We start from the raw sequence: 9,728 nt of genomic DNA, 5'->3' as shown, positions 1-9,728 counted from the left end.
CATGAATTAAAGTTTTTGTGGCCCAGACCTTACCTATACTTAGACACATTTTTCTGTAAAAAATGAACTCTAAACAAACCGTCTTTTATATCACAATCCAATACTATATTCCTCCAGGCTGCCTCCTTCACTTCGTTATTCTTATAATTGTTTGCATCTAATTTCCATGGACATGGATAATTCATAACACTTTCAATAAAATGTTCCATAAAGTCACCACACCAAGAATCAGACTAGAAATAACAATGTACTTAGCCAGCAAGAGGGGACTATATCTCTCGGAAAATATATTCGTACAGACGTAATATACCGACGGGATAGAGATATACCGGTCACGCAATGTTGCCGCTTCTAAAGGTGGTAACAGTTTTGTTTATCCAATGGCCCCTGAATATCCTTTGTATTTTTTTGTTTTATTTTTAGGTTTTCTGTTACTATCTTTAAGATAAAAATCAACTTATGATATTCGAACAGGAATTCGAAGCAAACTTACCGGTGCACACACGCCCAGGCATAAAATATAAAAAATTGAAAGATAATTAGAGAACGTATACACAGGTACCAATGGGTAAACAAAATTGGGTTAATTAAAACTTGTAGATATTGCTTGAACGTCGTCACAAAACTCATTTCATGTTATTTCTGTAATGGGATGCTAAATGGTTGAACAAAAAAAAAGTTTCGAAATAGCATTAAGGTACTACTCTATTCTAATATGTAATTAATTAAAAATTTCAAAAAGACAAAACAATTAATATAATCGATTAACTTATAAAAGCAAAATTATTTATGATATTTTATAACCTTTGCTTTAGTCAGTCTATAGGTGCAGCATTTTTTAAAATTTTGTTATATTAGGGATTACTTTCAGACATGACCCTCAAATTGAAAACAAAAACTCATCAGAACATGGGCTCCTAAATAAAAGCTCGTGGGTTGCCGCCTCTGTATACCGCCAACGATGATATCAGTCGGCATTCGACTTTGAAAAAAGGTCGTTGAGCGAACCTCGCTTAGCGGCGCGGCGTTGCCACAATGAAGTCACATAAAGAAAGACAGATTTAGATTTCGGAATTGACGCATTTTTTTTCTATGCATAAACAAAGTTAAAAAAGCAATCAGTGTGCAGAAAAAACAAAAGGTCAAAAAATTATACATAAATTCATGAGTTTTGCGAAAGCCTAAGCATGACTAGCAGGTATTCATTTTTTTTTCTACAGCTGTATTGAAAAATATCTTTAGTATGTATTTGCATTTGTTAAAATACCGAACACATTATCCATTAAAACTTCATATTGCGAAATAGTCTGTATATATTTCTGCTGCTATGAAAATACAATATTTCTTGCACGGTGCACGAAATAATTCACACATTGCATGTAAAAATGGCGCATTTGTCACACTGACAACCATGTCACCATTTTTTTACAGTTGTAAAAACATATTGTTTAGGAAGTGGGAGCGAACAAATTTCGCAGCTTCAACATAATATTGTGTTTTGAGCGCATATTGACCATTTTTCTAGTTTTGTTTATATACAGAAAAAAGCTATTTTTTCTTACCTATATACGTTTAATTTAAAATATTATATGGGATCTGTACATCCTATAACGACGTTAAGTCGGGGCTTCTAGGAAACCACCATAAATTACTATTCATAAATAATTATTAACTTTTAATGATGGATATCTATTTTCTCTACTCCTTAACTCTAAAATACCCAATTATGCGCAAAGTATCACGTTAAGTCGTCAGCATAGTTGAACAATATGGCGGGTGACTTCCGGAGTTTCTGGTATTTTAGTCAAGGGCTTTGAGAGCGAGACGTTTGTTGCACAAATGTACCCAAAAAATAAAAATATGTAGTACACAACACGCCTATAAACTTGTTCAGACACTCATTTATTAAACACTCGTTCCTCTAGTGACTAAAGTTTCATTTATAATACCTGTCGCACGATAATATACATACTATTTCAAATTGAAGAAGGAGATTGAAAAACATATTATGGTTAGTTTTGGTTAGCTGTAAAAATTTATAAACAACACTACATGAACTTTTTACAAAACTTCTGGACTCCTCCTGCGTCGGTTTTTGTTGAGTCGAACTTGCTAACGTTTCGCCAATCATCCTGTTGGCGAACTTGACTGAAACTGGCTCGCATATTACTTTTTTAAATTTTTAAATCATCGGTTATCAACTATTTTGTTTACAAAGCCGTAAAACTATCTCAGCCCGAGTCACTAAACCAAGAATTAAAACACCTCTGCTCTTCTCTCTAATAATTTCCACATTAAAGATATTAAGCGTCCCATCACAAAATACACTTCACCACAACCTTGGCTCACTTATCCTTCCTTAAATTCAAAACATCACTGACCACATATCAAAAATTCTAATATAACGTCAAAACCAGATTTACCACTGGTCCAAAAATCTCTCAACATCTTGGATCCGTCAAAGACAAAATTCCATTTGAGATGCCAGGAGTTTAGATATGTATATGTGGCAAAAACTACATTGGAGAGACCGGACGAAAAATATCAACTAGGCTCAAAGAACATGAAAGAGCTTTAAGACTAAGATAAATAAACTCATCAGCATTTGCCGAACACATTCACGTTACCGGACATAAAATTTTATTCGATAAAACTAAAATTCTTGCGTGTAATCAATTCCAATACCAACGAAAAATCCGAAAGTCTATAGAAATCTATAAGTAGCCTATGCCCCTTATTTAGCTACGCTCCCCTCAAACAATATATAAACAGGTACAGAGTAAAATGCGAGCCAGTTTCAGTCAAGCTCCGAAGAAGCCAACATGATGATAGGTGAAACGTTAGCAACTTCGACTCAACAAAAACCGACGCAGGAGGAATCCAGAAGTTTTGTAAAAAGCTTTACAATAGCCTGTGGAAGTTTCTTTGAAAAATCACTACATGAAGAAGTAATTTAATTCTCTTCTCTAAATTCAACCCTGATGGTATTAGTTGAGGCGCATAACAAAAGTCAGTATATGCGAGATAGAAAGCGACATTGCTTCGATTGTAAGTTGATTTATTTTGGACAAAGCGAAGTACGTCTATCATATATATAATATATAAAAACCCTCGTAAAAGCAGCTAAAACATATGGAATCTGGATTTTACGACCCGTCATCTTGAACTGTTTCATCTAAGCCAGACCAGTTGGGAAAACGAAGTGTCCCTTCTTATCATTGTTAATGTTCGGCTCCCCTATTTGTGTAAACATGGCAGCATTGTGTCAAAATCCGACTTAACAGGTAGCTTCGATACATTATGGTCGTCGCGAGGTCGACGGTTACCGGAAACGGCCGATCGAGCCTGGGAACGTGCCGATCTTTCCGTCTCAGCAACCGCCCGTTTTTCTGCCTTCCCTCCTCCACCCACCGCTTGGTGATTGTGCACCGTGTCGGATGCTGCGACAAAGGAGCCGAGGTGGCGTTGCCACTTCGTGTGCGATTTTAAAATAATACCGCTAGATTTATGACCGAAAATAAAAACTCTTCCATGGTAATACTCAGGAAGCCAAAATTCGATTGCCCAAATGTAGTTCACCTACATTTATTACTGGTGAACATTGATCACCAATATTATCCAAGAGCCATTGGAACTTTTACTGAACGGTTTTACTTACTTTTTTACTAAATTTAAACATTTATTTTTTATTTAAGGAACGTCAACGCTACTCTAAAATATCCAATTATAAACAAACTTTTAGACGTTAACTTCATTGAACACTGTCGCGAGCCACTTCGAGCATTTCCGATACTTTAGTCATGAGTGTGAGAGTTCTCGGTGGTTTTCGATAGATTTTTTTTTGACGTTTGTCTCTGATGGTTATGTCATACGTTACTCAGTGAATGTATTTAGTTTGTGCTGTCTTGCAAAAATCTATTCAAAAACTAATGGTCGTATAAAAAACTCAAACTAAAAATTGTCGAAGTTTTAGAGTCCCTGACCTCACGATTTCATATTTTAGTAATGATATTTAAATTTTAGCGGAATAATGAAAAACTTTCGAATATGACTATTGACTGTTATATATTTTGGCGGGATTTTAAAGCTCAAACAAAATTTATCACTCATAAATTTGTACAAAGTTTGGCTACACCGCAATTTCCACTAACCGCTCTGCCTCAATCACTGTTGCCTCCACGCGACCAACTCATTCTTCCGTCACTAATCGTGCGATGTGGATATGGTAATCCTTTTTAGGGGCCCTCTCGTTTACTACGTGATTTTGGCCTTGTTAGTATCTATTAAATCTTCAAAATTTAAAAATATCTTGCTGTAGTTTCGTATTTTACGAATCTTACCGAGTGAAGTAATAATAATACCTGCTTAAGAGGTTTGGTTAAAAATATAAATCTAGTGAAGTGCATTAATTAGTAAAATGGTAACAACTACATTAACTGCGGGGACGATGCAGCAAGCTTCTATACCTCTCACTCCGGTTACTTCAAGTAACGGAGAAATGAAATCAAATGAAATTTGCAATAGCTCTGGAGCTAAGAGAGCCAGTGACAACCGGAGAGTAAGTTTGCTTTTTATAACTTCCAGATATAATTCAAGTATTTGGCCTTTCTATTTATTTCATTCCTTCCGTTAGCAGTAATTTGTTTTTCTTCCGTTTTCGCCTTTTTATACTACGCAAGTTAAATGTTACTGCTTCATTTTTTCTTTCGGTAAACACAATATAAGTTATTTCCAAGGGGCATAAAATATCTGTCAATCTGGATTTTGATTTTGAAAAATGAGGTTGTTGTGCACCAAATACCGATATGTTACTTGTACTTTTTTTCCAGGTTTGTTTACTAGTTTTTCATTCGATTGTTTTGCCAATTTTCTGAATTAAAAATCGATCCACCAGAATAAACAATTTGTTTAAAAAATAAATATGTCAGAATATCGTCCGTGTTTCTAGACGATAAACTAATATTGTACGGTACCAATTTTTACGCCAAAATTATCTGCTCGATCGAGTCGCGACACTTGAGCAGAGGCGACGTCTGAATCCAAATTTAAAACAATAGAACGCCGCGAAATGGCCACCGCCGCCGCCGGCTCGGTGCCAAGTCGGGCACGGGGCTGCCACGCTTTGACGCAACAGCTTTTCCCACGCGTAGGCCGCAAAACCTTGTACGTTATTTACCATTCTGATAATTCCGTGCTGAACGTTTCGCAAAGTCCGCTTCAGAAATACTCGTTACTTTCTTGACTAATCAACAATTTACCGTAAATTATATCTAGTCGCAAAAGCGTAAAATCCAAAGTATCGATACAGGGTAATTTACGCCATATCTATGTCCTTTTTTGAAATATGGTTGGTTAGTTTAGTTTAGATCTGTGGATTATCAAAGATCTCAAGCTAACTTTTAGAACTTAAAAAGTATCAACGAGAAAGTGACCTTTATTTTTTTATATCACTTTAAGTTATACCAGAATAAAACAAAAACGAAATTGACAAATTTCGGTTTTTTTGGGGTATCTTCGGAAAGTGATGGACATTTTTTAGTTTTTTAACAGCACGGTATTAACCTTTACATTTTGCATTTTTTTTTTGTAATTTAAATATTTCGTAACCCTTGTGGTTTCCAATATCCACATGACATCCTGATTTGGACCACCGCATATATGTACAATGTGTCCCAGATTCGCTTCACTATACTGGGGATCTCAGCTTCTGTTATACCTATATCAAAGCTTAAATGGGGAAAATTTTAGAAGAAGCTTTGTGTATGTTATAACCGATATTAGATTTACTACAGGTCAATTCGTTTAGGAAATATCGGCGAAAAATCTAAAATGGTGGATTTGATTTTTCGCCAGTAAATCGAAAACAGTTAAATTGACAGCTGTCAAAATGAGATTTTTTAAACTTTTTTAAGGCGAATAAGATAGCGTGTATGACATGCCTCAAGCGTCATTTGTTATCACGCAACCCGCTTTAACTTGCATTTTTCTTATGGTCGCCATATTGGATTTTTCAATTTTTGGAAATAAAGTAAAATTTCCAGCTCAGTGATGTCTCACAAGTGCACACATTTTTTTAATCGTAATTCGCAAAGTTGGGTCTTAATTATTTTATAAGTATTTGTCACCTTTTTTCATTAAATGATCCCTGACCTTGCTGCCCTTGGCTTTCTTCCTCCGGGGTCACACAAAAAATTAGGTCTATGAATTTTTTGATCCCGAGATTATAGAAACCTTGAGATAAAGCGATTTGCACCCATTGGTAAACGTTAACAGAAATACACTTGCTAGGGTTGTCACCAATTGCCAAAAATGTCTCGATACAAATTTATGCCACATTGCAAATAATTATCTAATTAGAGTTTATATTACATAAATTATTACATTCGCGATTTTCTTTTTCAATTTTTTTAAAACTTGTACGCTGTTCAATTGTTAATTAAATTAACGAAGACTTTTCTGACTTTTTCTCTTTAAAAAACACACAGTCGGTAATTTGCACAAAGCGTCTGACTTGTTGAGTCGTCTTTTACTTTCATGTTGTATTGAAAATTCAATGCTTTTATGCGTTTTTTTTATGTGTGACTTATTAATGTTAATATTAAATAAATCCCACTTATAAAATAATTAAGACCTAACTTTACGAAGTGTGATAAAAGCTTTTTTCTACTCCCGTTTGTAAAATACCTAATTACACACCGATTTAGCGTGCGGGAAGCGTCACTTTACCACATCAGGCGTCACTTTACCACATCAGTTTCGTTTCCCAAGAATACGGGTTTTCGGGATTTTACCGCATGGATTTGGAAATCGGATGTTTTCGAACATATTTCGCACGCTCTGAATTTTGACGTTTGTCAATTCTGACAGTGTTGTTTTGAGAAAATGTACCCAAAAACTAACGGTCATAGAAAAAGTATAGTATGCAACACGTTCGGTAATAGTATATTATGCAACAAGTGCGGTAAACGGCATTTGACTCACGAGTTTATTTGACATGAGCGGAGCGAGTGTTTAATAAACGAGTGAGTCAAAAAGTTTACCGAACGTGTTGCACACTATACTATTTCTACGACCGTTAGTTTTTGGGTACATTTTCGCAAAACACGAATAAATTCACTGACATGAATGTCACAATTGACAAACGTCAAAATTCAAATCGTGGGAAATATCCCCGAAAACATCCGATTGCTCCCAAACCCGTGCGGTAAAATCCCGGAAATGTCCGAAGTGGCTCGGATTCGTGGGAAACGAAACTGCCGTGGTAAAGCGACGCTTCCCGCACGCTAGATCGGTGCGTAATTAGGTATTTTACAGACGGGAGTAGAAAAACTTTTTAACTCGCTCGCTTATTAAACACTCGCTCCGCTCGTGTCAAATGAACTCGCGAGTCAAATGCCGTTTACCGCACTTGTTGCATAATATACTATTATATTTTTGGCATAGACGAGGCTTCTAAATATATGATTTTATATAGCAGGGCTTGGAATATGCCTATAGTTATGGAAAACATGGTTTATCACGGATTAATTTTTATTTTATATTATAAATACGACTTTTCTTTTGTACTGCATTATGTATTTTAATTACAGAGCAATAAACCTATAATGGAGAAAAGAAGACGGGCTAGGATAAATAATTGTCTTAATGAACTGAAGACGCTTATTTTGGATGCGTTAAAGAAAGATGTAAGTTACATACATGAATTATCGCTCCACTTGAAGTGCGTAAACCTCCTTGTTTATGAAACTCTATGATGTTTTGTTACCTATATTGTGGTATAGCTGTTAATTTTTTTGTTAGCCAGCACGCCATTCGAAACTAGAAAAAGCCGATATTCTCGAAATGACAGTTAAACATCTTCAAAATATTCAACGTTTTCAACATCCCGTATCTGCTGTGGATTCCACGGCAATCAACAAATTTAGTGCTGGCTTTAGGGATTGTGCTACTGAAGTGGGACGTTTTCCCGGATTGGATCCAATTGTTAAAAAGAAGCTGTTGCAACATTTATCTCACTGTTTAAATCAAACTTCTAAACCTCAAGAAGTTCCAAAAGTGCAGGTAAATCATGAGTTGCTTTTTTTTCTCTTTTTTTTTAATGTTAGCGTGCATCATATTTATAGGTTCATATACTACCAAATTCCCAACAAAGAAATACCGAACAAGTACCTCATAGCGGTATAATATTTAGTAACAGTTCTGGTGTTCAATTAGTTCCGACGAGACTTGCAAACGGCGACATTGCCTTTGTACTACCAACCAGTACTCAAAATGCCCAAGTGCTGCCATCTCCAGTACCACTTTTGGTACCTATAGTATCAGAGAGAACGCCATCTAGCATCTCGGCGGACTCAAGTTACAGTCCGATCTCAAGCCCAGAGCCTACGGTTTCAATGTTTTGTTCGACACAGGAAAGACCTCTATCATTAGTAATCAGGAAACGAGATAGAAGCGAAGAATCATCCGACGAAAGACCATGGAGACCTTGGTAGGGTGTAGTTATTGTCGAGTTTTATTTTTGTGATAGCCAGCTCCTATATTGACATTTTATGTCACACAGTAATGATTACCAGTGTGTTGATAATTTCCAATAGCAATTTTTAAAGGATAAAGTACATTTGAAATTTAAAAACGCGGCGGTTATTATCGTTTTATAAAATTCATTTTTATTACAGACCATTGCAAAACGGGACAAAAATTCTTACTTGTGTGTATATGTTATGCTTCATGCGTCCAAGGAACAAAGCCAGACAAATCAATTTCAACACGTGATTTTTATATAGTGCTGTTTGTATTTTCCTAAATGTGAGCCAAGTATATATTTTTTATAAGTTTCACTAGAGTCTTAAGCGATTTGATTCTTTTTAAACGAATATTTTGTACTGCTTTTTGATTTGCTGGATTTTTAAAGTCTTGTTTTCAAATTAAATTTGTATCTTTACTTTGTTATCAAAAATGTATGCAATATCAGACAAAAGTGCAAAATGTAAGTTAGAAGAATAAGTTGGATGCAATTTAAAGTGCCTTAACAACCAATCTCAAGTCTTCCAGTTTTCATATTGATACATCTACATTTTTTACATGTTATTATACAATAGTGATATTTATGTATGCAATAAAGTTTGCTTGAAATAAGAAATATGTTTCTAATTCATAAATTCTGTGGCATATGAGGTTGTGATGTTCACGAAATAATTCTTTAACCATTTTAACTTCAAGTGTATCATTAGTAGTAATGCAAGGCCTTGCGATTCATACAACTTGTATGAACCTTGTTCTAATACCTAATACAGTTTCCGCAAAAATCGCCTCTAAAAAAATAACCAATTTGACTTCATGTGTTGCTTTCTAAATTGAAACTGCATGTAAATGTTAAAAAATAATAACTAATTTGTTATTGGATACATAAAAAATGAAAGCATTTACAGTAAAAAAAAAATAGCCACTAAAAACTGACTACGGCTCGTCCCTTGATTTTACTGCTTTTTTTTCCTTAAATTCAAATCTGAATAAAAGTTTCGTTCAAGATATTCCTAAACTGCAGCAGTTCCAATTATCATCCAATGTATATTTTTAATTTCCTCTTGTTTGGTCAAAAATATAAACAATCTCCCAATCTACTGAATATTGAAACTAAACACGTTCAATAATTTTTTTCCATGTTTTAATGTGGTGGATCCTAATTTACCGACCATTATTTCTTATGAGGGATTGCACATTATATATCA

General features: G+C 35.0%; 1 protein-coding gene across 2 annotated transcripts; it reads left to right on the top strand.

Annotated features, from left to right (window-relative positions):
- Positions 1-4,183: 4,183 nt before the first annotated feature.
- On the top strand, positions 4,184-9,122 carry LOC132704713 (protein hairy-like). Of its 2 annotated transcripts, XM_060674894.1 has the most exons (5): positions 4,185-4,558; positions 7,590-7,685; positions 7,801-8,061; positions 8,124-8,488; positions 8,676-9,122. In XM_060674894.1, coding segments are annotated over exons 1-5 (864 nt in total). In that variant the 5' UTR covers positions 4,185-4,417; the 3' UTR covers positions 8,677-9,122. The 2 variants fall into 2 exon arrangements, with proteins under 2 accessions (XP_060530876.1, XP_060530877.1); XM_060674893.1 differs by having other exon boundaries at positions 4,184-4,558; positions 8,124-9,122.
- Positions 9,123-9,728: the final 606 nt, after the last annotated feature.

This window comes from Cylas formicarius, unplaced genomic scaffold (genome assembly GCF_029955315.1).
Source record: "Cylas formicarius isolate icCylForm1 unplaced genomic scaffold, icCylForm1.1 PGA_scaffold_7__23_contigs__length_41026272, whole genome shotgun sequence".
Lineage (NCBI taxonomy): Eukaryota > Metazoa > Arthropoda > Insecta > Coleoptera > Brentidae > Cylas > Cylas formicarius.
Note: the sequence above shows the minus strand (reverse complement) of the source record. Positions and strands in the feature narration are given on the sequence as shown.

Excerpts from the sequence above, each read along its gene's own strand:
- LOC132704713 (XM_060674893.1), top strand. The coding sequence starts at position 4,418 with ATGGTAACAACTACATTAACTGCGGGGACGATGCAGCAAGCTTCTATA. Across the intron at positions 4,559-7,589 it reads GAGCCAGTGACAACCGGAGA|AGCAATAAACCTATAATGGA; the intron begins GTAAGTTTGCTT and ends TTTTAATTACAG. Across the intron at positions 8,062-8,123 it reads AAGAAGTTCCAAAAGTGCAG|GTTCATATACTACCAAATTC; the intron begins GTAAATCATGAG and ends TCATATTTATAG.